At 42.7% G+C, this 27,770-nt stretch overlaps 2 protein-coding genes across 4 annotated transcripts in view; both read right to left on the bottom strand.

The window, feature by feature from the left end:
• heatr4 (HEAT repeat containing 4) overlaps positions 1 to 16,066 on the bottom strand; it is a 96,267-nt gene extending 80,201 nt beyond the window's left edge. Inside the window, exons 1-5 of the mRNA XM_069915539.1 lie at positions 15,997 to 16,066; positions 14,418 to 14,628; positions 14,238 to 14,368; positions 10,359 to 10,968; positions 2,873 to 3,054 (exon numbers count right to left, since the gene is read on the bottom strand). Coding sequence (XP_069771640.1) covers positions 2,873 to 3,054; positions 10,359 to 10,968; positions 14,238 to 14,368; positions 14,418 to 14,628; positions 15,997 to 16,066 — 1,204 coding nt within the window. The remainder of the gene's footprint in view (positions 1 to 2,872; positions 3,055 to 10,358; positions 10,969 to 14,237; positions 14,369 to 14,417; positions 14,629 to 15,996) is intronic.
• A 1,573-nt stretch (positions 16,067 to 17,639) lies between these two features.
• rtf1 (RTF1 homolog, Paf1/RNA polymerase II complex component) overlaps positions 17,640 to 27,770 on the bottom strand; it is a 129,991-nt gene continuing 119,860 nt past the window's right edge. For 2 of the 3 annotated variants that reach the window (XM_069918129.1, XM_069918127.1), the window contains exons 15-18: positions 26,381 to 26,458; positions 25,982 to 26,080; positions 21,879 to 21,999; positions 17,640 to 19,218 (exon numbers count right to left, since the gene is read on the bottom strand). In XM_069918129.1, the coding sequence (XP_069774230.1) occupies positions 19,112 to 19,218; positions 21,879 to 21,999; positions 25,982 to 26,080; positions 26,381 to 26,458 (405 nt within the window). In that variant the 3' untranslated portion in view covers positions 17,640 to 19,111. The remainder of the gene's footprint in view (positions 19,219 to 21,878; positions 22,000 to 25,981; positions 26,081 to 26,380; positions 26,459 to 27,770) is intronic. The other variant, XM_069918128.1, reaches the window with a different exon arrangement.

The following is a 27,770-nucleotide window of genomic DNA, read 5'->3' as shown; positions in this document are numbered from 1 at the left end:
TACAATCCCATCAAAGTGATCATCCCCTTCTTGCACCCAAGTTCCACCCATATAGCCTCACTGGACAATCCCCCAGGAATATCCTCTAAGCTCTGCCATGATATGTTCTTGATCAAAAACTCCCTTTCTTCTAGTTCTATCACACCTGGAGCATCTGCACCCTAGAACATCTCCCAATGATGTTTCTGTGCCAATAATATCGCAATTCCATGTTTTGAACCATGCTCTGAACCCGTCTTCTTTACCTACAGTAAAATAAACACAGTTTGATTTATCTGACCTTCCTTGCTCCCTGTCCTACCCTTGTCTGTCCCGTCTACTGAACTTGCTTACTGTTATTGTAGACTTGCCTCAATTTTATCAAATGTGCCGCCTCTAGTTTGTGCCCCACCTCCATGCCAGAGCAGTTTAAATCCTCCTGAACAGCTCTAATGAATCTCCCTGCCAAGATATTGGTCCTCCTTCAATTCAGGTGCCATCAAATTCTGTTTGACAGTTCAGCCCTGACCCAGAAGAGATCCCAATGACCCATGTATTTGAAGTCCTCACTCATGTACACACTCCTCAGCCACACATTCATCTGCCTTTTCCTACCCTAATTAATTTGTGTTTCCAGGCATAATCCAATTATTACAATTTTTGAGGTCTTGCTTCTCAATCTTCTGCTTATCTCCCTGTATTCACACAGAAGGATTTCATACCTTTCTTTTTAATCCTATGTTGCTGTTATCAAGAATCTACCAGAAACTCATGTCCTCTGATTAAAGGAACCTTTACAGAGAGGAATAAATTGCTGTTTCTCCCACCAATGCATCTCATATCCTCCCTCAGCCTTTTCTGCTCCAATAAAAACTAGAGTGGTTGTAGTAGTCTCTCCTCATAGCTGCAATGCTCCGTCCCACTGAATTTCCTCGGCATCCCTCCAGATTAGAGTCAAAGTCACAGCATGGAAAAGGCTGTTCGGCCCAACTAGTCCATGCTAACCAAGTTGCCTAACCACACTAGTCTCTTTTGCCTGTGTTCAGGCCATATTCCTCTAATCTAATTCTTTTTATCCTATCTAAAATTTATTTAAATATTTCAATCATACTCTACCACTCTCTCCAGTAGCTCATTCTGTGTCAAGAAGTTGTCCCTCAGGTCCCTTTTAAAACTTTCCCATCTCACCTTATTATATGCCCTCTAGTTTTATACTAATACTAACCCTATCCTGGAAAAAAGACTTCAATCATTTAACTATCTATGTCACTCATAATTTCATTTACCTCTATAACTTCCCCTATTGGCCTCTTATGCTCCATGGAGATAAGCATGCCACATGCCTTCTTTATCACTCCATCCATTGGAGTTGCCACATTCATGGAGCTATGTATCTATAGGCCTCTGTTCTACAACACTCACTGTTGTCAGTCCTACTCTGGTTTAAACTACCTAATCGAAACACCACACATTTACTGGCGTTAAACACCAGCTGCCATTCATTGCATCGCGTGGATTTTGTGGTAATTTCAGATAACCTTCTTAACTGTCCACTGCATCATTAATTTTCTGTAAACCTACAAACCATGCCACATTGTCACCAAAGTCGTTAATAAAGATGATGAACAGAAGTGGACCCAGCTCGTATCCTTGCAGCACACCACTGTCGTAGGCCGCCAACCTGGAAAACAACATTTCACTACCACCCTCCGACTCCTCCCATCATAACAGTTCTGAATCCAATTGGCCAGCTCACCCTGCATTCCATATGATCTGACCTTTTGGACCAGCCTACCAGCTGGGGCCTGGCCAAAGGCCCTGCTAAAATTCATGCAGACGATGTCTGCTGCCTGCCCTTGTCAATCCTCTTGGTTACTTCTTCAAATAAATTGTTCCCAGACAAAGCCACACTGATGATTCCCTAATTGGTTCCTGCCTTTCCAAATGCAATATAATGCCAAAACAACTTAAATTGCACAATGAGATTTGAATCTGGGTCTCTAAAACACGAAAGTCTGCAGATGCTGTGATTATAGTAAAAAGCATAAATTCTTGTGGAACTCAGCAGGTTTCACAGCATCCATAGGAGATAGATATATAACCCACATTTTGGTTCCTAGCTCTTCTTCAAAGTATGAGTAAAAAGCAGGCAGGTGCCTGAATTAAAAGGGCTGGAGAGAAGGAAAGAAAAGGAAGGTGGAAAAGGACAGGCCAGCAGACAAGGATAGGATATGTGGAAGTGAGTTTGGGTGAGAACATTGCCATAGAGCTTGAGAGCAGGGATTGCAGATGAGGAGCAGTGAGGGAGACTTTCATAGAACTCCCTTTGAAGAGAGGAGGAGAACTTCTTCAGGGTAGGCATCCCTCAAACAGATTTTGCAGTGGAGCAACTGAATGGAGTGAAACATGAAAGTCTGCAGATGCAGACTTCTAGTAAAAATACAGAAATGTTGGAGGAACTTGTGTTCATTGGAGGTCAAGGTAACCCAAGCCTGTGAATTATAAATCCAATAGTTAACCCCCCATGCCACCAATGCACTTCAAGTACCAGTAGATTAAAAGTTTTAGCCTTTTATTTTTTCAACATGTTTGTGTACATTCCGATAATCCATCCCAGAATACAGCATGGGTGAAAAGAGAAGCCCTCGTTATATAACCAATACACAAACATCTCTGGTGGAGCAAGTGCATGGGCAGTAGATGCGAAGAGAAGGGATCTGTTAAGTTCTGGGAAGCAGGTGAAAGCATTAAATGGTGAGAAGTTGGGAAACAAACAGTCAACACTGGATTGCAATGAATTTTGAACTTCAGCAATATTTTTTGGAATCTAATGCTCCAGCTCTTTACAACTTATCAATAGGCAAGCACACACAATTCTTCTGTCTCTGGTTACCAGTGTAAAGTTCTTGCTCAAAGACATTTTCTGTGTAATATACGTGTTTCCCAATCTTTGAGTTCAGCATGGTCTTGGGCTTTGGAGGAAGCTCCATCCGCTTCACTTTCAGGTTGGCTGCACTCCAGTTTAAAGCTCCAGGCTCCTTCACAATGTCCTCCTTCAGTTCAAATCCTGGAACCCTGCAGAAAACCAATCAGAGAAACAAGCTGCTAAATAGATCTGTTTTTGTGCTGTCAATCAATGCTTTTCCTTGAGAAGGTGAGAAAGATGATTGATGAGGATAGTTAAAGTTCACCTTTATTGTCACACGGACCAAGGTGCTGTAATGGAGGTTGTTTTGCAACCAGACCAGTAGAACTCTCATACATTGTACAAGTAAAACACATTACAAAAGTGCAGTCACAGACGTAGCAAGTTGGTACAATCCAAAGGCAACACTATCTTACAATGGTGAGTGCCAACATAAGATCCAAGGAGTAAAATGTTGAATCATAAGACCCTAAAATCAGACATAGGAGCAGAAATAGCCCATCGAGTTTGCCCCACCATTTAATCAGGAGCTGATCCATTTCTCCACTCAGCCCCACTGCTTGGCCTTCTACCCATAACCTTTGATGCCCTGGCTAATCAAAAACTTATCAATCTCTGCCTTAAAACCTAGCCTCTGCAACTGCCTGAGCAACATATTCCACAAATTTTACCATCCTCTAGCTGAAGAAATTCCCATGCATTTCTGTTCAAAGCAGATGCACTTCAATCCTTAAGTTGTGCCCTCTTGTCTTAGATTCTCCCACCATGGGAAGCAACCTTTCTACATCTACTCTGTCCACGCCTTTCAACATTCATAATGTTTCAATGAGATTTCTTCCCCTCCCCCCACCCCCTCCCAACCATTCTCCTAAATTCCAATGAATACAGGCCAAGAGCTGTTAAATGCTCCTTTAATTTCCAGTGAACCACCTTTGAACCCTCTCCATGCCAGAACAGAGATTAAGAATAGTAACAGGGAAGAAAATCACTGGTGGGAGTTGTATATAGGCCATCAAATAATAAAACTACTGCATAGTCCATAAACCAAGAAATATCTGATGCATGTTACATTTGAACAGCAGTTGTCATCGAAGACTTTAAAGTGCACAACAGCTTTGGTGAATCTGGTTGGTCAAGTCAGTCTTGAGGACTGTGTCCTTGCTTGTTTTCTTAAACAGCATGTTAGTAAACCTACTTGGGAACATGCTATCTTAGACCTGGTCCTGTGCAATGAGTCAGGTAAAATTAGTGATCTTGTAGTTAAGGATCCTCTTCAAAGCAGTGATCACTATTAAGGTAAAGGTCAAGGTTCATTATTGTCACATAATACTACATTTAGAAATGTACACACATGAAATTCTTTAACTTTTGTCCACCGTAAGGTAAACAGAGAGTCGCCACTTTGTCCTGTGCCCCTAACAGGAAGTAAGATTGAATTTCTTATGCAAATGCAAGGTACAATAGTTTATTCTGAAACCAGTGTGTTATGCCAAAACAAGAGAAATGACAATGGGATAAGGGTGGAGCTGGCTATCGTAAACTGGGAACACAGGTTATATGGTGGGGAGTCGAGTAATAGAGGAAGACTTTCAAAGAGACTTTTTACTGTGCTCAACAAAAGTATATTCCACTTCAAAGCAATGACAGTAGGGATAGGGAAAGTCAGCTATAGATAGCGCGCTGAATCATCCTTACACACAAGATGGCATCCAAACACAGCGATCCTGCAAGGACCATGTCAACTCAATCGGTTTTCTTCATGAGCTGCTCGCAGCGTGGCGGGAAATAGCGAGCACCAGCAGGAATGCCAGCTTATCCATGGCTGGCAAGCTGGTGACGTCATTTCTGCTAGAAGCGGCGTAACAACCAGGTCCTGCAGGGCAAACCATCAATAAAGTTGGTATCTACTATATTCACCTCATGTCAGTGTCCTGCTTTCACGCTCTGCTGTAGCCCAACTGGTCCAAATGGCGCTTTGGACCCAACAACGGAGGAACAAGCAACGCTCCAAGCAGTTTCACTGAAAATGCAAAAGTTCTGGACTTTGCAGCTATTAGTATAGTTCGAACAGGCCGAGGCCCAGTTTCAGATTCGACAGATCACAGCCAATGCCACAAGGTATTACTACGTGGTGAGCTCGCTCAATCAGGGCACAGCCACCAGGGTCATTGATTTCCTCTGGTAGCCTTTGGAGCAGGGCAAATATGTGGCTATCAAAGAGCTATTAACCTGCACTTTCAGGCTCTCAAAATGAGAGCGCGTGGCTCGACTGCTGCATATGGATGATTTGGGGAACAAGGTCCCTTCCACTCTCATGAATAACATAGGTTAACATAGGGTTAACTGATGACCACAGCCTGGCCTACTCTTTGAGCAGATCTTCCTGGTGCGACTACCAGAAGATATCTGACTGCTGCTTGGCAAGGAGGACTCCAGGAAGGTCACGGCTCGAGCGGATGTCCTCTGGGGAGCGAAGAGAGACTCCAGCATCATAGTAGACCAAGTCGCAAGGCCTCAAACACAGCGGACGACTAGATCGCCATAGACGACCAGCTGGCCAATGGATCACCCCCCGACATCCCTGTGTAGAGGACAATAGTGTCAGGATTCAAGCTGGAGGACGTCTGCATCTGCCAAAGAGACCAGACCCTCCTTTGTGATGTTTCGACCAGCAAGCCTCACCCCATTGTCCTAGCAGCAGGGAGACGACACAGTCTTCGACAGAGTGCATAACCTGGCGATCCAGCCATTAGGACCACCATCAAGATGGTAGCCAGCAGGTTCGTCTGGCACGGCCTCTGCAAGCAGGTCAGTCAATGGGCCAGAACTTGCACGCACTGCCAGACATCAAAGGTACAGACACACATTAAGGCGTGCTCCCCACACCCCGCCCCCCAACATTTGAACTGGCCCGACAGTGATTCAGCCATGTGCACATAGACATTGTGGGCCCTGCACCAGAGCCCTAATAAACATATGGGTGGCCTGATTTGGAGTCCTGGAGCACCTGACAAGGGTGCACAATTCACCTCAGGGCTCTGGGCAGCCTTAGCCAACCTCCTGGGAACCAAACTGCACCACAACATGGCATACCATCTCCAGGAAAACAGGTTGGTGGAGAAGTTCCACAGGGACTTCAAAGTGACAATGATGACTCGACTCAAAGATCCAAATTGGGTCAACGAATTGATATGGGTCCTCCTGGGAATCTGCACCGCACCTAAGGAGGACTTCAATACCTTGGCAGCTGAAATGGAGTATGGAGCAGCCCTGGTCATCCCCGGGGAATTCCTGGCCACCACCAGAGAAGTGGACGAAACACCAGCAGCAGCACTTGAGAGACTGAGAGAACAACTGGGGACATTGGCCAGACACAGCCCTCAGTGCACGGCTAACCCAAGACATTAATCCCCGGGGACCTGAGAAGCTGCACATAGATTTTCATGCAGCAAGGGATGCACTAGGGACTACTACAGCGACCATGCGAGGGGCCATACTAAGTAGTCAGGCATAACGGGCTACTTGTGTGCTGGACATTGGCAGCAAGGAGGAAACATTTACTATTGACCGCCTCAAACCAGCACATTTGGACACCAGCCAGATGATCAACCTATCAGCCCCTTGCACAGAGGCAGGCCACCCAAAACCAAGGACAGTGAGTGCCCAGTGCGGCAGCCCACGGCGTCCCGACACGCAATATGGCGTCTGAACACAGCGATTCTGCAGGGCCATGTCGACTAAATCAGTTTTCTTCACGAGTTATCAGCTGCACGGCGGGAAACAGTAAGCACCGGTGGCCTGACAAGCTGGTGACGTCATTTCTGCCAGAAGCAGTGAAACAACCAAGCCCAGCAGGTCTATATAAGACAGAGCAAACCATCAATAAAGTTAGTATCGACTGTACTTACCTCGTGTCAGTGTCTTGCTTTCACACTCTACCATAGCATGTGCTACATACATATATATATATATGTGTGTGTGTGTGTGTATATATATATATATATGTGTGTGTGTGTATATATATATATATCTCATTTAAATATTTTTATTGATTTTAATCAAAAACATATATAGGTTCCTAAAGAACCAAATACAATATATATTTACATTATCATAACATACATTAATGATAATATATGAAATCACAATCAACCCCAGAAGTATTTATTGCCCCCAAAAAAGAAAAAGAGAAAATGAAAAATGACTAACTAAATGAAAAAAAAGTTGCTCTAACCCTCCTACTAAACAAGGTTGAATTATTATTAGCTGCCTTGGAATCAACCAGCGACCTCCAGACGTCCAGCAAAGCATACCAATGTATTGGATCCATGTACCTTAATTATTCAAATTGTGGTAATAAACCATAAATGGATCCCATGTCTTATCAAACATTAGCCTGACATCATGTCTAATTTTCTTTTGACTCAAAAAGGACATGGTATTCTGTAACCATTGCAAGTGGTTACAGAACCATCTTTCCATTTAAATGGAATTTCTCTTCTGGCCAGCAATGTAGAAAATGCTAAAATTTGTCTTTGATTTGATGTTAAATTTGTATTCTCATCCTTGGGAATCCAAATATTGCTATTAACGGACAGGGTTCAAGATTGATCCTGAAGATATCCAAAAAGGTTTTAAAAATATCTGTCCAAATTTTTCCTAATTTGGGACATGACCAAAACATAGGCATCAAAGAAGCTTCAAAAATATTACATTTATCACAGAATGGATTGATAGATAAATTTGAGACAGTTTAACTTTAGAAAAGTTTACTCTATGCCCCACTTTAAATTGAATCAAACTGGTCTAGAATTGTGAACCAATCTTAATCCGAGAATGATAAATTAAGATGGTTCTCCCATTTAGTTTTGATTTTAATGAAGGAAACTGTCTTTATATTCAATATTTTGTAATATAAAGTGGAATGGATAAATATATAGATAAAGGAAGGGATCTGGTTCGGAAGAGAGAGCTGTATAACAGGTATAGGCAACATGGAGCAAATGAGGGACTTGAGGAGTATATTAAAAAAATCAAGTAAAACTCAAGAAAGAAATCAGGTGGCCTCTTTATTGAGTACCTTTCTTACATTTAGTTTTTCCAAGATCGATATATATATATATATATATATTGTGAATCTGGTTCCAATTTAGGAAATTTTTTAATTTTAAAAAACTTTGGTTTATATAGTGCTATATCTCAACTATTTTTTTTTCGACCATCAATAATTGATCAATCCTTCTCTATTTGGAAAATCAAAGGTATTCCCTCTTTTGCAAATTTATTGAAGGAGTGTAGCGGGTCACAGCCTGCACCTCGGGCCAACACAGGAAACGGCGTCGAGGTAACCAACCAGCAGCCAGCCCGTTCAAGCCACGCCCCGGTGGTGATGCAGCCGAGCTGACTATAAAAGGCAGAGCTGCCACTGAATAAACTCAATGTTGAATACACTCTACTGGTGTGTGTGTCTTCTGCGGATTTGAGCTACAGCCTTAGGGCTATAACTGAGACCTATAACCTAGTTGTAGCTTCAGCAACCTCGCTACAGTGGTGACCCGGACTGGTCCAAATGGTGCTTTGGACCCAAAGATGGAAGAGCAATCTGTGATCAACTTGGAAGAGTTGAAGTTGCATGGCTTCTGAACTCGATGTCGGATACTCTCTACTGTGTGTGCTTCTTTCTTCTCCTACTTGATTCGAGCTACAGCCTTAGAGCTATAACTGAGACATATAACCTAGCCGTAGCCACCTCGCAAGAGAAGTTTGTTAATTTTTTTTTAACATCTGGCAAGTAAATATGACTTACCAAATACTCATTATTTTTAGATATTTACAGATTAGAAATTTCATAAATACCGTAATACTGGACTTTCCATTTGTATATCCACCAGATCGAGTTGGTAATGATAATATTTTTCAATTGAATACTTCTCAGAAAGGATTAATTGGAATTATATGATAGATTTTTGAAATTACATCCAGTACTTCATGATAAGATTAAAAAGGCTTGGGAATTGGAACTTGCAAGACCCTTATTGGAGGATCTATGGAACAAGATTCTTAAACTGGTGAATACATCTTCATGAATCCAATTCAAAGTGGTGCATTGTGTTCACATGTCCAAAGACAAGCTGGCTTGTATCTTTTCTAATATTAACCCTACTTGTGACAGATGCAAATCTGATATTGATGCATTGACACATGTCCTTAGAATTATCCTTAGAAATCTATTGGAAAAAAATTCTTAATATCCTTTCAACGTATTTCAGGTGAAGCTACGACTCAATCCACTAACTGTGGGCACCTCAATGATTTTGTGCACCTCTTCAGAAAACGATCCCGGTAGATGATGCCAATGGGTGGGGGGAGGGGCGGGGGGTGGGGAACGAAACTCCAGTGATCCTCTCTGCCACTTTTATGCTACTCTTGTGGACAGCACTGTTAGCGTAACACCAGCGATCAGGACCTGTGTTAAAATCCCGCACTCTCTGGAAGGAGTCTGTACACTCTTCCCATGTCTGCGTGGGTTTTTCCTGGGGGCTCCAGTTTCCTCCCACTTATCAAAACGTACGGGGGGGGGGGTGTTTGTAGGTTATTTGGGTAGCATGGCCGTTTTGTACCCTTACCCACCAAGCCCCTCCACCACTCTCATCGCCTTCCTCTGGTTCCATCCCTTCTTGTCTGGATTCTTCAGCTCTCTCCCCCCACTCCTTTGGTCCCATCTAGTCTCTCTCTTTACACCACCAATCTCACCTCCTCTACTTATCAGTTTCCAGTACTGGCAACCTTGGTCTCTTATCACACTGTGTGACATCTTCGTCCACCTGACCTTGGTTTTGTGCTGTATGGTTCTAGGACTCTAAAAAATAATTGCTTTCAATTCCTTATTGTTCTTAGACCTGGTCCTGCAATATACTGAAAATAATTGTTTAATTTCTTTGCCATTTCCCGATTTCTGTTTATAAATCTGCCCATCTGTCTGAAAGGGTCCTATATTTGCTCTCTTTTATAAACCTTTTGCCCTCTTTTATAAACTTTTCAGTCCATTTTTTTAATGTTTAAAGGCAGTTTACTCTCTTGTATTTTTGTCTTTCTCTTTCAATGACTTTCAATTTCATCACCATGCCATATTAGCACACTGAGTAGACCACATTTAGCTGCTCCGATATACACTTCCAACACATTGGCTGACATTCATACCTATAGTAAGTGGCCAATGGGGTCCTGGTCACCTTTCTCACCTCAATTTCATGGGGCTCATGTGGTTTTATTTGGTCATGGAGACTGAAGTCACTCATTGTCATGGAGCCATCTTTTATGAGGGCATGAGCATTGGCAGAGCCATAGTGGCCCTTCAGAAGTGCCTGCAACCTGACACGAGATGCACCTTTCGGCAATTTCTTCACCAGCCACTGTGCTGTCCTCTTGCTCAACTTCGTCACCATGTACTCACCCAATCATTGGAGGTGCTGTTGGAAACCAAGAGGATTCTCTGCTGCCTTCATGTGTGGACCATTTTCCTTTGTTGACCTTAGCCCAAGCAGTGCTGAGATGGCAGGACTCCAGTTCATTTCCAGAGGGACAAACATAGTTGAGGACACCCTTGTGCTGATCTAGAAGATTCCCATTCTCAGCAGAATCGCGCGTTATCCGTCCCTTCAGTGGACTCACTGCATCCTGCTTGGATTTACGCCTGGCAAGCTTACAGCGGTGAGACCTTCGTTCCACTGGCATAAGATGGTTGGGCTCTGGCGGGGTGATGACTTTAAATAAATCAAAGTTATTGCTATCTCCTCTCGTTTTGAGTGGGATCCCATAAAATGCCATAGAATTAACAACATCTTTGGAGAAGCTCAAGTTTTGAGCCACACTTCTAACATACTTGTCATGCAGCAGTTGTCTATGATTGCGGCGTGGAAGAGCAACATCTATCGGAGGGAGGATGATCTGCCTATTTTGGCTGGGATCTGTGGCCTCGACTGCCGGGAGCTTCAGGAGACTTGTGGCAGCCTCATCTGTTGTAGAGCAACGAGAGTTCTGGTAACTGCTCATCATTGTGTACACTATAGAAGAAACAACAACAGATGTAAGTTGCAGCATTGGAAGTGAATTACAATACCAGTTTTCATCAAGTCTGAGAGTCAATAAGAGCTGTGTAGCACAGAAACAACTCAACCAAGGCTCCAACCTGAGGTACCCCATATCCCTCTAAACCAGTGATGGTGCTGAGAGGGATTTGGTGGCACGTGGAGGGGGGGGGGGTGGGGTGAGGTGGTGGTGGCGGTGCTGAAAGGGGTTAGTAATGCCACTACAACACGGCATCCACCGAGACCAGCTCTCGCAAAAACACCTTGTTGCTGTTTATGTTGCTCACTACAGCCACCCCGAGTCTGGCCAGAAAATTACTGCACTGGCTTCTTCATTAAACATTGAAGCAGACTGAATAATATCAAGACTGAAGGTTCTGACTGCCCCCCTTTTCCCTCACTGCCCTCTTGGATCTTTCCACTGCCCACAGGGGGTGGCAGTGCCCATTTTGGGAATCACTAGTCTAAACCTTCTCCATCCATAAACCCATCTAAATGTTCCAATTGTCCCCACTTCTGCTACTTCCTGTGGCAGCTTGTTCCATACCCCAAACACCTTCTGTCTGAAGAAGGTGTCCACAACTGGCAAACAGGACCATGAGGTGGCAAGCAGGATTTTGGAAAACCCCTTTATACTTATATTAGAAACAAGAGGATGTCTAGTGTTATGAGCCCAGAGGACCCCAAAACCAAGCAGCAATAGAAATTCACCAAGACAAATTGTTACTTAAACAAAAGTTGCTTTTAATTTTCTTTAAACATGAAAACAGAATCACACTTTAACTTATTGCTATTGACTTATTTAACCTAACAAGCCCCTTCTAATCGCACGTGTATGTAATGCATATATGTTCAAGAAAGTTCTTTGCTTTAATAGGCCAGTCATTCACTACTCATTTCTCAAAGTTCACTGGTATCAGGCAATTCTTATACTGTGCGTAGAATTTAATATTTATGAATTTTCACCAGGCTCTGGTCCTTAAAAGTAAATGGTTACCACTCAGGAAGGTTCTTGCTGGTTTCAGAGAGATATTTGTTGCTCGTCGGACACATACAAACTGATTTTCTCCCATCAGCCACTTCAGTGTTTTTCCCAAGAAACTTGTTCCATTGTGGGTTTTCCAAATGATAACCTCTTATTCCAGGCCACCACAGACTTCCTCTTGTTTCCCTTATTTCAGGAGAAACACTCCAGCCAGCCATTTCCTCCTGTAAGGACTACAACGGTTTTCCACAGGCTGAACTCAGAACTCACAACCCCATCTTCAAAATGAGGTTTTCAACTAGCCTGCCAGCTTGTCATGTTGCAGCCTTAAAAGCTACTGTAGCACTCTTAGAGTATTATGTTTAGTTCTGATCACCTCATTACAAGAAGGATGTGGAAAAGGGTGCAGAGGAGATTTACCAGGATGTTACCTCAATTGGAAAGTAAGTCTTATGAGGCAAGGTTAGCAGAGCTGGAATTTTCTTCTTTGGAGAATAAAAGGAAGAAAGGAGACTTAATAGGTCTACATTTACTATTTTTTTTAGGGAATATATGGGTCAGCACAACATCGAGGGTTGAAGTGCCTATACTGTGTTATGATAGATATCATGTCTCAGAATCTTCTCCAGCATTTTCCCTACCACTGAGGTCAGACTAACAGGTCTGTAGCCAACCAGATGATCCTTTTAGCTCTTTAAATAATGCCATCCTCCAGAACGTCTTCTGAACTCAGCCTTAAGTTAAAAATATCTGTCAAGGCCCCCACAATTTCCTTCCTGCCTTCCCACAATGTTGTCAGATGTACTGGTCTGGACCAGGAGATTTATCCTCTTTGATATGAGCAAACACCTCTTCACTACTGATGTATTTGTACCCTGGACTATCTTTAGTTACCTCCCTCATCTCCCACTCTTGCTTATCTCATTCCGCAGTAAACACATTCACAAATAATCAAATTGGGCGGCGCGGGCTCGTGGGCTAGAAGGGCCTAGAACCATGATGCATCACAATTTTTAAAAAAAATGCATTTCAGGTCTCCCCTCTCTCTTCTGGCTCTATACGTAGATGCCTATCCTGATCCCTAAGGGGACCTATTCTTTCAGTTGTGACCCTTTTATTCTTAATCTAATTATAAAATCTTTTTGGATTCTCCCTTACACTCCCTGCCAAAGCCATTTCAAAACCCCTTTTCGCCCTCTTAATTTCCCTCTCCTCCAACACTTCTTGTGTAGATCAGTAGTTTTCAAACTGCCCCCTCGGTTCACATTCCACCTTAAGCAATCCCTATGCAATAATTACTCTGTGATTGGTATGGGATTACTTAAAGTGGTATATGAGTGGGGAAGAAGGTTGAGAACCACTGGTGTAGACCCAATCGTTACTGAAATATTTTGCTTGAGAAAAATGGTCATTGGCCCATTTCCTTTGGAATTATGAAACCGTGCACATAATGAGTCAATGAGGTACGATTAAAACAGTGGTTTCCAAACTTTTTCTTACCACTCACACACCACCTGAAGTAATGCCCCATGAATCACAGAGCACCTGCAGTGGTTCTCAGCCTTTTTCTTCCCACTTTAAGTAATCCCTATGCCATTGGTGTTCTGTGATTAGTAAGGGTTTGCTTAAGGTGAGTGAAAAAAAAAAGTTTGAAAACCACTGCTTTAATCGTACCTCGTTAACACGTTATGTGCACGGTTTCAGAACTCCAAAGGAAATGGGCCAATTTTTCTCAAGCAAAATATTTCAGTAACAATTGAGTCTACAGCAGTGATTCTCAACCTTCCCTTCCCACCCAGATCCCATCTCAAGCAATCCCTCACTGATCACAGAGCACCGATGACATAGGGTGGGATGCGAGTTTGGGGGGGGGGGGGGGGATAGTTTGAAAACCTCTGGCTGAAGGTTATATGGGATTCCCTTGAACCCCTCTACCTGGATCTGTGCCTCTATGTTGCTTGTTAACCAAATTGCTCGCCATTCCTGCCCTGTACCCACTGGCGACATGCTCGACTTGGACCCTCCTTGTCACACCTTGCTGTAACTCTCTAACATTTGTGTCCTGCCCACCCATTTGTGTCCAATTTAGGATTCGAACTTGTTTTCCATCCTAAGTTCTACTACTGTAGCTCGTGTCCTGTAAGAACTTTGATATTATTTTTATATGCATAAAAATGCATTCTCCTATTATTCCCTCAGTCCCTGAATTGACCTATCCCCCATTTTCTCCTGGCCTCTCCTCCCTCCCCTCCATGCTCACCCTCAGTCCTGCAGCCTCTCTCACCACCCGAGCGAGCTCGGCGGCGGAATCCGCCAACAGGCCGCGTCTCCCCGGGCAACCGGGACGCGACCGCCAGAAACCCCGCCCCACCCGGAAGCCCCGACCTCCCCCTGCGCAGACACCGCCCGCGGGGCTCGCCACCACTCCGGGGAGGCTTGCCGCTCACCTGCCTTGCTTGACTTCGCAGGGCGAAGCTCCAACTGCGTTTGCGGTTGACCTCGGCCCTTCAGGGACGAGCCACGGTGCCTCTCCACGGCTGGGATTGACTGCTGAAGCCCGCAGCTCCTGGGGTCGGGGGCGTGCAGCGGAACAGAACTGGGTTTGCAGACAGCTCCAAGAACCTGGCCGACTCCTTCGTCCCCACTGTCTGCTGGAGCAAAGAAACATGGTTACAAATGTCCCCCCAAAAAGCTATTAAATGGTCAAGCGGGCTCGACGGCCCAGAGCCCAAGACACAAGAGCAATCGGCCCGTCGGGTCTGCTCTGCCATCTAATTATGAGCTGATCCTTCTCACTCAGCCTCGCTCCCCGGCCTTCTGCCCATAACCCTGGATGCCGTGACGAGTCGAATACCTGTCAATTTCTCTTCCACTGCCGCCTAAGGCAACAAGTTCCAGACTCGAGACCCTCTGGCTGAAGACGTTTCTGTTTGAAATTGACGCTTTTATCCTGAAATTGTGCCTGTTTGTCCTAAACTCCCCTACCTTGAGAAACAACTTTATCACAATTACTCTTCTCAAGCCTTTCAACATTCAAAATGTCTCAGGTACCCCCTCATCCTTCTATACTCCAACCAGTGCAGCCCAAGAGTGGACAAGCATTCCTCATAGGCTATCCCTTTCATTCCTGGTACCATTCTAGTAAATCTTCTGTGAACCCTTTCTCAAATAAGGTTCCCAAACTATACACAGTACTCCAAATGAGGCCTCACCAGCACTCTTTTGAGTCTCATCAAAGCATTCTTGCTCTTGAATGCTATTCCTGTAGAAATGAATGCCAACATTGCATTCACTTCCTTCCCTGCTGACCCACAACTCCCAAATCTCTTTGCACCTCCAAATTTTGAATTTTCTCCCCCTTTTAAATAATAATCTACCCACTATTTCTTGACCCAGTCTAAGACTGTACACTTCCTAACATTGTATTACATCTGCCATCTCTTTCCTCATTCTCCTAACCTATTCAAGTCTCTCTGCATCCTTTCCGTGGCCTTAGCACCACTACCTCTACCACCTATTTTGGCACCATCTGTAAATTCAGCCACAAAGCCATCAATTGCATTGTCCAAAAAAATTATATACAATATAGATGGCTATTCGTGCTATTTCTTATTTCCTTCTGTGATACTAGAACCAAGGCAAACTTCAAGCTTCAGGTGAAATTTGAGAGATAAAGAGGAACTGTTTCTCCCGCAATCAGAATTTATTGTCATGAACATGTCATGAAAGTCATTATTTTTGTGACATTACATTTTCTCCAAATTACATCTTTTAAAGAAGTGCAAAAGAGAAAGTGAGATAATGTCTGAGATTTATTGTCCATTCAGAAAACTGATGTCAGAGGGGAAGACGCTGTTTCTGTTCCATTGGGTGTTCGTCTTCAACCTCCTGTAACTTCCATCCTAATGGTAGGAGTGAGAAGAGAATATGGCCTGGATGGTGAGGGTCCTTGAGGATACAGGCTGCTTTCTTGAGACACCGCCTCTTGTAGATATCCTTAATTGAGAGAAGACTGGTACCCATGATGGCGCTGGGTGAATTCACAATTCTCTGTAGTCTTTTCCTGTTCTGTGCAATGGGCACCTCCATACCAGATCGTGATGCAACCAGTCGAATACTCTCCACAGTACACCTGTAGAAATTTGCAAGTCTTTGGTGACATATCAAATCTCTTAAAACTCCTCATGAAGTATATCTGCTGGCGAACCTTCTTCGTAATTATATCGACATAGGGCCCCAAGATAGATCTTCAGAGATGTTGACATCCAGGGATTTAAAGTTCTTAACCCTTTCCACTGCTCACCTCTCAATGAGGACTAGTTTGTGTTCTCCTGATTTCCCCATCCTGAAGTCCAAGATCCAGCGAGTGGTGGTTCTGTGGAATTCTCTGTCCAGTGAAGAAGTAGGGACTGGCTTATTAAAGATTGATTCACTTTTGAACAGGGGAAGGATACTCCTGAGTACAGTGTTGGAGTGGCTCCACCTATTGTAAAAATCCCTAATTTTGAATGTCAAGCCTTTTGTTCAAGTGCAATGTGCTTTTTTACTACATATTAGACATACCTTTTGTGTTAATTTATTGTTGTAAAACCATGTTGACCTAGTTTGATTATTGAAATTTACATACAAAAAAGTACATAAAATTTATTTGGTGGCCATGGGCTCGTGGGTCAAAAGGGCCTGTTATCATGCTATACAACTGAAAATTAAATAGCATATTTTATATATAATAAAATAGATGTTCAACTAATTGGTGTGTGGTTGGGTCAATTTCTTTCAACCCCTTGCCATGGGATCTTGGCGACCTGTATGCCTTTAATCCTGTATATTTCTCCAATACCTTGGCTCTCATGATTGGGATTTTTTTTCCATGCTATTTGAAATTTGGGGGTGTGTTGGCATAGCAGTTAGCGCAATGCCTTTACAGTGGCAAGCGATGGGGACCGGGGTTTGAATCCTGTGCTGTTTGTGAAGAATTTGTACAGTCTCCCCAGGGGCTCTGTTCAGAACATATCAGGGGTTGTAGGTTAATTGGATGGCATGGGCTCGTGGGCCAAAATGGCCTGTTACCATGCTGTATGTCTAAAATTTAAATTTGAACTTGCTGTCTGTGGTGAAGCTTGGTTGCAAATAATTGGTTTAACATACTGACTGAAAGACAACTTTAGAAGTTGTTTAATGTTAAATTTAATTGGGCAGGTGCAGAGAAAATGTTTAATTTTCATGTAAGACATTAAACTGTAAGATTGCTTAAAAACTTCAGGAAATTATTTGCCATTAACTGGTCTGGTCTTTATGATTCCATTCCACACAGTGAGTCAACCATCCCCTGAAGTGATTAAGCAATCTATTGAAACACAACAAAAAAAAGTGGTCCATGGCTGCAGAATGATCATCGGCCATGGCTGAAAAAAATACCTCCACTTCCCAGAATATAACTGAAATATTTAAAAAATCATCTTGAAGTCCATTTTGGAAACTGACATTTAAAGACATCATAGTGATTGAACATTGAAGTAGAAACAATGAGAAAATGGAAGAACTCAAGGGGTAAAGAAAGAAGGGGAACGCTCGTCCAGCATATAATTGTTTGATTAAAATTCCAGCATCTATAGTTTTTATTTCTCTATTAAACTAAAACTGGATTTAAAATGACCAGTCAGATGGTGGATGAGCACTTTATTACAACACTACCATGTAGTGGCAGGAATACAGTACTACAAGAGTATGCTGTTTTCAATTTCAACTCTTGCCATTTGTTAAATTGATGGAGCACATTTACAATATAATTGCCCTGCAACCATTGAAGCGATCACGCTTCACATTCTACTAAAATTGACGTAGTCCAAAGTTGGTTACTTCCGGTTTGATCCAGGAATGCCCAAGCCTACCACAGTCTTCATTCACTCCCCAACCATTACATCAACCATTGGACCAGTACTTGGGCTGGGCAAACATGGCACAATGTAGCTCCAATCTGTTGGGGGGGGGGCTCAAACACAAAATTGCCGCAGAATTAAACACAGAAATACTGATGGAAAGAGGGGATAATTTGGAGAAAAGGCAATAATGATTCAGGCAGGACATAACCATGCTGACCCCATTTGGAAATGCTCCTGGATTTCTCTTTCAGATGTTGAGAAGTTTTACAAAATCCTGCTTTTGGTTTTCTTGAAAAAGAGGCCGGAAGTGAATGAAACTCCTTTGTGGTTTAAGTAGCCAGTCTCAGGAGTAGGGGTCAATGCTTTGAATTACACAAAAAGAGATATGTACAGAGTATTCAGCAATTAGACAGCCCTGTGAACATTTTAAAGCTCATTCTGGAGCTCTGGTGCAAACAAAATGCACTGACTGGCTTATTACTGTGTGGATCATGTAAAAACTGCACTGTTGGCTGATAAATTTGAGAGACACAGGGCAGTCAACTCCAATGAGAAGTAGCCACTAAAATGTCCAATGTATTTAACCCAGTCCTCTCCACCTGCCAGACACTATCCCAATGACTGCTGCTCGGACCTTCAGCTCACAACCTCGCTTACTAAGTGAAGAGATTCTTGGCTACTTCAGGATTGAATGCTTCCCAAGGAGACAGGGAATCTGACCCAGAGCCGAGGAGGAAAGCAAATTACTCACCAGCCAAAAAAAAGACCCCTATCAGCCAGAACAGGCAGGAGGTCAGCCTGAATTTTGTTCATGTAGAGCTGTCCACCAGATGTTTGCTTCTGCTATCCATTTAAACTACCGTGGACATATACAAAACACAGCTGTAGAAAAGAAGTTTCCTGTGTACAAGACATCCTCATGGAAGAGCCCATATTAAAGCGAGCTCACTGAATGCACAAGTCAAACTGTCCCCTCAAATGAACGTGTCTCAATCCAGTGAAGATTAAAAAAGACTGCAGGCTTACCGAATGGGAGCAGTTGCAGCCAAGCACTAAAGAATGACAGAAAGCAGCACTCAAGTTATTTTTACTACAGGAAAAAAAAATCATCAGGCCTTGTTTTTATTATACAACAGCCATCCTGCCTGAACAAAGATGGCCGGCCGGACTCAGTCCTTCAATGTCCGCTTGCTGCGCTCATCCGCTGCCAGTGAGACACATGCAAAGAAATGCAGCAATAGTGTGGTGCCCTTCAGATCAGCCCCCGGCGCTTCTTGTAGTCCTCCAGGTTCAGTGATCGCCTTGGGGTTCCGTCTTTGACAGATGGAGTTTTCGAACTCACTGACAACGACTTGGATTCTAGGCCAAAAAACACAAAAGTTTAAAATTGGCACCCCCCCGCCAGTGGTTAGTTTGCCAATATTTGCACTACCCAATCTCAAGCAACCAGGAAATTCACTTAGCCGGCATCTGCCAATCCCCATAGATGCCAGACACAGTCGGTTTTACTGTAGTCATCATCTGTGCAGAGTTCATGTTTAGGGTGAATGACACTCCTAGAACTGAGAAAAGAAAGAAAAGCTCAAAGTGATTCAACACTAATGCTGGAACTGCTCTGTCCAAGACCTCAAAAACTTGCAGAAAGTTGTGAATGCAGCTCAGACCCCTTTCCCCCCACCCCCTCACTGACTCCATCGATACTTCCTACTGTCTCAGAAAAGCAGCCAGCATGTTAAAACATTCTTCCTACACCAGCCACACAATCTTCTCCCTCTATTCATTGGGAAAAAGATTCACATACAGTGCATTCCACCATTTTTGGGACAAAGACACTTTTTTCTTTTATTTGCCCGTGTTTGAGTTTAAAATCTATAATCAAACAATTCACATGCAATTACAGCACATTCCAGATTTTATGCAAGGACATTTGTAGACATTTTGGTTTGAACATGTAGAAATGACAGCACATAGTCCCCTCATTTGAGGGCACCACAATGCTTGGGATATTTGATTTCACAGATGTTTGTGAGTACTCAGTTATGTTTAATTGCTTCATTGGTGCAGGTACAAGGGAGCTGGGGTTGCCTCCAAGCTTTTGATCACCTTTGGAGTATGTAGTTGCCATTTTTCAACATGAGGACCAGAGATGTGCCAAGAAAATCAAAGAAACCATTGTGAAGCTGGAAAACAAGAATAAATCAGTTTCAGACAACCCTTAGGATGACCAAAATCAACTGTTTGGAACATTAAGAAGAAAGAGTGTACTGTGAACTCCACAATCACAAAGGGACTGGTGTTCCAAGGAAGACCTCTCTGCTGATGAGAGAAGAATTCTCATTATGAAGAAAAATCCCCAAATGCACATCCAACAGATCAGAAACACTCCAGGAGGAAGATGTGGATATATCAATGACTCATTTTTGCTGAAGACTTCATGAACAGAAATACAGAAGCTATACTGGAAGATGCAAACCACTAGTTAACCTCGGAAATTATTGCCAGATTACAGTTTGCCAAGAAGAATTTAAAAGAGTTTGCAAAATTCTGGAAAAAGGTCTTGTGGACAGGTAAGACCAAGAATAACCTGTATCAGGTGGCAAGAGCAAAGTGTGAAGCCGTACAAGGAACTGTCCAAATCCAAAGCATAACACTGTTGCCATGGTGTGCATCTTGCAGTGTAGCCTCTGTATTTCTATCCATGAAGTCTTCTGCAGACAGTGGTCATTGACACCTGCCTCCTGAAACGTATTTCTGATCTGCTGAACAACTCTGGTCCTCATGTTGAAAAATGGTAACTACAGGTTCCAAAGGAGATCAAAAGCTTAGAAGCAAGCCTAGCCCTCTTAGACCTGCACCAATGAAGCAATTAAACATACGAGAGTACTCACAAATACTTGTGAAGCTAAATGTCCCAAACATTATGGTGCCCTGAAATGAGGGAAAAAGTGCAGCATTTCTACACTGTCAAACCAAAATGTCTACAAATAACCTTGAATAAAATTTGGAATGTGCACTTTAATTACATGTGAATTTTTTTGATTATAAATTTAAAAATGTGGAGCACAGGGGGAAATAAAGGAAAAAAATGTCTTCATTCCACACATTATGGAGGGCACTGTATATCACCAAAGGGGAACTCTGAAGTGGAACAGGCATTTACAGAAAAACTGGAAGAGGATTTGATTCCAACAGTGGACATGTTGCGTTGGAGAGACCACACTCAGTGTAAAATGTACAAGAGAAAATAAAGACCATGCTGGGAATATTCATCAGATTAGACAGCATCAATGGTAAAGAGTTACTGCTTCAGACTAATGATCCTCAGAGGTTTGAGGAGGAAAAGGGATGGCATGTTGCAGATAGCTCCAGTGCTACCCAAAATGGACATCTTCTAGTTTTATCTACCACTGAGAAGGGGAAAGGTTTCCGCAAGTCTACTCGATGGACAGCCCTTATAATTAATAAAACTCAGTCAAATCCTCAGAGAAAGACAGACAGAAACACTCCATTCCAGGTCATATCCCAAATGAATCTCATCTACACCATCTGGCAGCACTCACGTATTTAAAGCGTTGTAAATCTCTGAAATTCTCTGGCCCAGAAAACTGTGGAGCCTCAGTCTTTACATTCAAAACAAAGACTTCAAGGGCTGACAAAACAAGGCAGACTCCTGATCCTTTGCTTGTTTCTTTAGTGATGGAACATTCACATCTCACCAGCTCAATTTTAACAAGGCCTGTGTAATATTTTCACATCAAGCTGGAACAGAGTTATCATGACCAGTGTAGGATCAACAATATCGCAGCTCCAAAAGACTACTGCAGTGTTAAAGGTGTCTTTCAACTCATACATGGACTTTCTCAGATGGATTTGAAAGATGACACCTCGCGACTGATGCACAGGTATAAGATTTGGAGTCTGTGACTGCTCGCACATTTGAAGGATTGCCATTATTTTCATTGACTGATTTGTTTAAACTGGACACAAACCATATTACACACAAGTTTCACAGGACTTACCGGCATTGGGCACTTGTAGATCTATCTTGATATCAAAGTCATGTGCCTTGAAGAGATCTTCAGAGAGGTCAGAATTGGATTTATTATTGCTGTCCTCCTTTTTACTGCTACCCTGGTCCTGCTAATAAGCACATCTTCATGTTACAACACAGGAACCATTGTAAAATTAAAACAACACTTAATTTACCTTCACAGTCCTTCTGGGAGTGGCACTTTACAATAATGATGGAGTTACAAACTACTTACAGCAATTTAGTCCGCTAGAGATCCAGACTTGACGTGGACCTGGGAGAGTAAATTAGGAACGGATGTTCTCAGAGAAATGCATTGCAGAAATGTGGAGGATGTTTGGAGACCAGTTGTGCTTGATAGGTTTGTCCCACTGAGACAGGGAAAAGACGGTAAAGTAAAAAAAAAGGAGCCAAGGTTGACAAGAGAAATGGGACAGCCAGTCAAGAGGAAGAAGGAACCAAAAGTCAGGAAAGGCTCATGAGATTTATATTGTAGCCAGTTCAAGGGAGCTCAAATGGGGCAAAAAAAGCCCTCAGCAAGTAGGATTAAGGCTTTCTTAAATTACATGAAGAATAGAGGGATGATTAGAATGAGAATAGGGCTTTTTTTCTCTCCCCAGAGTGACCTTAGAGATTTATAAAGAGAAAAGGTTATAGATATGAATAATCAGTATTTTTTCCCCAAGGTAAGGGAATCTAAAATTAGAAGACCTAGGTTATAGGTGAGACCAGAGGTGCATCTCTTTCACTGACTGGGCAGTGGCAGAGATAGGAACATTGTAATGTAAGGTAGCAGGCCCAAAAAGGAAGGGGAGAAACAGGATTTGAATGTGGAATGCACTGCCTACAAGTTCTATTGTGGATGTCAGGAGAAATCAGATAAATACAGCAAAACTCATCCTGACATTCATTGCAAGCTCAACAAGACCATTTCCTCGAAAATTCATCTGGCTCACTGGAAAGCTTCTGTGAAAATTCTGACAAAAGAGTCACGTATATCAGCTAATAGAAACAATACTGGGAATTTGGAAGAGGGGACTGAATGCAGCATTTATAAGTTTGCTTATGACATTGAATTGAGTGGAAAAGCAAACTGTGCAGAGGACACAGAGTCTGCAGAGAAATAGTAGCTAAGTTAGGTGAATGAACAAGAGTCTTGCAGATGCAATAGAATGTCAGTAAATGTGAGGTCATCCACTTTGGAAAGAAAAGTTGTCGATCAGATTATTATTTAAATGGGGAAAGGTTGCAGCATGCTGTAGTGGAGATACAGCTGAAAGTGCTTGCACATGAATTCCAGGTGCAGCAGGCAATCAAAAAGGCAAATAGGATATGGTCCTTTATTGCTGGAGGAATTGAATTTAAAAGGAGGGAGGTTCTGGTGTAATTGGACAGGGTACTGGTGAGGCTGCACCTGGAGGACTGTGTGCAGTTTGGTCTCCATACTTGAGAATAGTTACACTGGCTTTAGAAGCAGAGCAGAGGAGTTTCACCAGGTTGATTCAAGAGATGAGGGGATTCATCTATGAGGAGAGATAGTTATCTGGGACTACACTCACTGCAATTTAGAAGAATGAGAGTGGATCTTATTGAAACATATACAATTATGAAAGAGATAGAAAAGATAAGAGGTAGGAAAGTTGTTTTAGCTGGTAGATGAGATTAGAACTTGGGGATGTTGTCACAAGATTCAGTGGAGTAGATTTCAGACGGAGATTAGGAAAATAGCTACTCTTGGAGAGTAGCGAATCTGTGAAATGCTTTGCCCAAGGAGAAGCAGTAGAGGCTGCCCCACTAATTTTATTTAAAACATAACTTAATTTTTTTTTTTGCATTGTAGGGGAATTAAGGGTTATTGGGGCAAAGGAAGGTGGGTGGTGCGGAATCCATAGCCAGCTCATTGGCTCATGGAACAGTTTCAACAGGCCAGATGGTCTAATTCTGCTCCTATTTTTAAATGTAATATTCAAAAGTCAGAGTGTGTCAGATTCTCAGAGCTCCAGTGAAAATGATGGAGAAAAGGGTAACTGAGTGGAAGTGGAGAACTTCCTGGTAGTCAGTGCTGACGAAGTCCCCTGAACTCCAACCATTTGATGATCTTGTGGACTTCAAAATGTTTGCTTCTCACACAGACCTCTCAATATTTACAAGTGTAAACAGAAACACCTGCAAACATCATTTCTCATCAGCCTTTACTGTGAAGATCATGGAAGCCAAAGAAGTGAAGCAAATGAGTTGCAATGTCTTGGAGTACACAAAAAGTACAAGGGAGGAGATATTTCCAGCTTGGGAATGTTTCAAGATTGAAAAACCCTCAGTGTTAATGAGGTGCATCCTCACACATTACGAGAAACTCGGGGAGAAATTGCAGACACCTTTGCTGAGATATTTACATCAAGTTTGAAGTACCAGAAGACTGAGATGAGATGTCTAATGTTATATTGTTATTTAAAGAGGGAAGCAAGGTCAAACCAGGGAATAACAGGCTGTAAAATTTCTTGAGCAGATTCTGAGGGCTAGGATCCATTTCCATTTGGATTGGCATGAAATTATTGGAGGCAGTCAGTGTGACGTTATGCATGTCTTGTTAATCAGATAACAGTATTTTGAAGAGTGATTAAGAGGACTGATGAAGGAAGGGTGGTGGATGTTGTCCATGTGGACTTCAGCAAAGTCTTTGCCAAGTTCCAAATGACAAGTTCATCTGGAAGGCAAAGATTCCTTGGGATCTAAAGGGAAATGGCTGGATGGATTCAAAATTATGTGGAAGGAGTTAGAAGGTACCAGTGAAGAAATGCTTCTCCGATAGGAGGCCTGTGACCATACAGTTTGGTACTTGGTGCAATGTTGTTTGCTATCTATATTAACTATGTGGATGACAATGTCATTAACATGATGAGCAAATTTGTGGATGACTTAAAAATTGGTGGTGTTCACATGAGATAATGGAACAGAAACAGACCACTAAGCCCATTGAGTCTGTTCTATGTCTCTACACTAAGCTGAACTATGCTCACATTTAGTTCCAATTTCCAGCCTTTTCTCCATATCCCTTGATACCCTTACTAATTAGATACTTACTAAATTCCTGTTTAAATTCTCCCAATGATCTGACCTCCACCGCTGAATGTGGCAGTGTTGTGAGCAGTGAGGAAGAATATCTAAATCAGTGGAGGAGTGGCAAATGGAATTTATTTATGATAAGTGTAAGGTGTTGCACTTGGTACATCATATCAGGGGAGAACTTGCACAGTGAAAGGTATAGCCTTGGAGAGTGTTGTACAACAGAAACACGTTGGGATACAGATGCGTTGTTTCTTTGAAGCACCAAAACAAAAGGACAAGGTAATGAAGAAAGCATGAGGCCTGCTGCCTTCATTGGGCAGTGTAAAAGTTGGAACCTCATAATTCAACTGTACAAGGCATTGGTGCGACTACACTAAAGATTACTGTGCACAGTTCTGGTCTCTCAGCTTCAGGAAGGATATAATTTAATTAGAAGGGGGAGCAGAAGAGATTCACCAGGATGATAGAGCTTGAGTTATACAGAACTTGGATGCAATTTTATTACCTCGAATGTGGGAGCCTGAGGGGTGATTTAAGGTTTATAAAATCATGGCAGTCATTGATAAAGTGAATGCTCAGTCTTACCCCACACCGCCCCCCCCCACCCCACCGCCCCCACAGTAGATGATTCTAAAACTAGAAGGCATAGGTTCAAGGTGAGATGGGAGAGATTTTAAGAGGAACCCAAGGCCAACTTTTCCACTCTGAGGCCCATATCTGGAATGAGCTGCCAGAGGAAGCTAGAAGTGAGCATAATTTTGATATTTACAAGACAGTTGAACAGATTATACAGTAGAGGGATTATGGACCAAATGCAGAGAAAGGGACTAACACAGAACACAAACTTAGTTGCATGGATGAGTTAGACCAAAGAGTGAGTTCCATGCTGTATGGCTTGAAAAACATTGATCACAGAGAATAACTTTTGATTCAGGGAGAGATACAATTTTCATCTGTGGTAACTGAGGAGACTGTGTCTGTGGCGCACTCTTGGACAGTCTGGCACTCTTCGTGACCATTACTTACCGGTTTGTTTAGTTCCAGGGGCAGTTCTGCCTGGGACCCAGATCCATACTTGGCATTCAGATGAGCAATGATTGCAGCCTGTACTGCGGGGTCCCGAGACTGTGAAATAACATGCAAGGACAAAAGTGTCAACTCACACAGCTTTATCAACACAATCTGCTCAGAAACAAAGAATATCCACCACTGTTCAGCAACTAGATCAAAAACTGAACCCCCACCATATCTCAGAGTCATAACTACAAGTCACCCGAGAGTCTCCTCCCCACTACAAACACAACCCCTGCAGGGCAAATACTGGACACAACCCCCTGTAAACAGACAGCTGTGAATTTAAATGACTTGCAAGGCCTCAATGGCATCATTATAAATTTAGACTGCTGATGGCATTATAGTTCTTACGTTGGAAACGATGGTAGGTTGACATTGTCGCCTGGTGAAGGGGTCCATCTGCTTGGTCCTCTCATTCTGGACCTCAGCCTGCAAAGAAGATTATAGTGAAAGCATATACAAACATAATCAATACAAACATAACAATAATTACTACATCTAAGTACATCTATCATATGATCAATCATTTTTATATATATGAAAAAAAACCCAACCTCCCAACTATTACCCTCCCTCATCCCTGCCCCAACTACAAAGAAAGAAAGAAAGAGAGGGGAGATCACTATTTAATCTTAAAGTCATAACTATAAAGCTTCTTGGCTGCAGGAGTGAGGACGTCCGCTGGAGTGGATCAAGACCTCATACTTTAATATCAAGAGCTTTCAAGTAAGGGCTCCAAACTTTAATAAAAACAGAATATTTATCTCTCAAATTATATGTAATTTTTTTTCTAAAGGAATACAGGCTTTCATTTCATTATGCCATCTTTTCATCCCTAAATTTAAATCAGATTTCCATGCAATAGCTAAACATTTTTTTGAAACTGCTATTGATAAACACAAAAATTCAATTTGATACATATTTAGCTATTACCTCTTGATGCCATCAATGTATCCACCTTTAGTGCATTAACACAAGTTACTCTCACAGCCGGAGTCCAAGTTCTATGCACCCAAAAGCAAGTAGGATGAGTGCTAGCTGGAATCTCCCTCACCGAAACAATAATTTCTTGAAGCATTAAGCGTGATACAGTGTCACAACTAGTCAAGCTGCTGCTTTACAGTGCCGGACACCCCAATGCAATCCTGACCCCTGTTGCTGTGTGGAGCCTACCCCTTCTTGTTGCGGCCACATGAGTTTCCACCCACATCCCAAAGGCAAGTGGATTGGCTGGTTATTTGGCTGACTGGCTGCTGTAAATACCTCATGTGTAGATGGTTGGTGGAATATGTCTGCGTGGGGAGGAGTTGATGAGAACACGCAGAGGATAAAGTGGGATGAGTGTAATTGTGCTTGACTCAACTCAATGGGCCAAAGGGCTTGTAAGATTTGAAAACAAGTGCGACTTTGATGTTACTATTAACCTCCCTAGTCCCCAACCGCCCCCAAGCCATTCACCAACAAGCTTTCCCCACCCGTTTTAGATGACAATCTAGATCATGGAAACCCTCGTAATTTCGGAATCATTTAAGGTTGATTGTTGCAGTTTCGTATTCAACTTGCTTAGGTGGATAGTGAACCCTCTTACTCTGGGCACCCAAGTGACGACAGTAAGAAGTTACTGAGAGGTTACTAAAGACTCCTTGCAATGCTTCTACCACAAGAGCTGCAGACATCCAAACTCAGTACACAAAGTCGCACTCCAGGCAATCAGAGCTGTGAGGCCAGCATTATAATTTTC

Source organism: Narcine bancroftii, chromosome 2, assembly GCF_036971445.1.
Source record: "Narcine bancroftii isolate sNarBan1 chromosome 2, sNarBan1.hap1, whole genome shotgun sequence".
Lineage (NCBI taxonomy): Eukaryota > Metazoa > Chordata > Chondrichthyes > Torpediniformes > Narcinidae > Narcine > Narcine bancroftii.
This window is presented reverse-complemented; position numbering and strand designations above follow the sequence as displayed.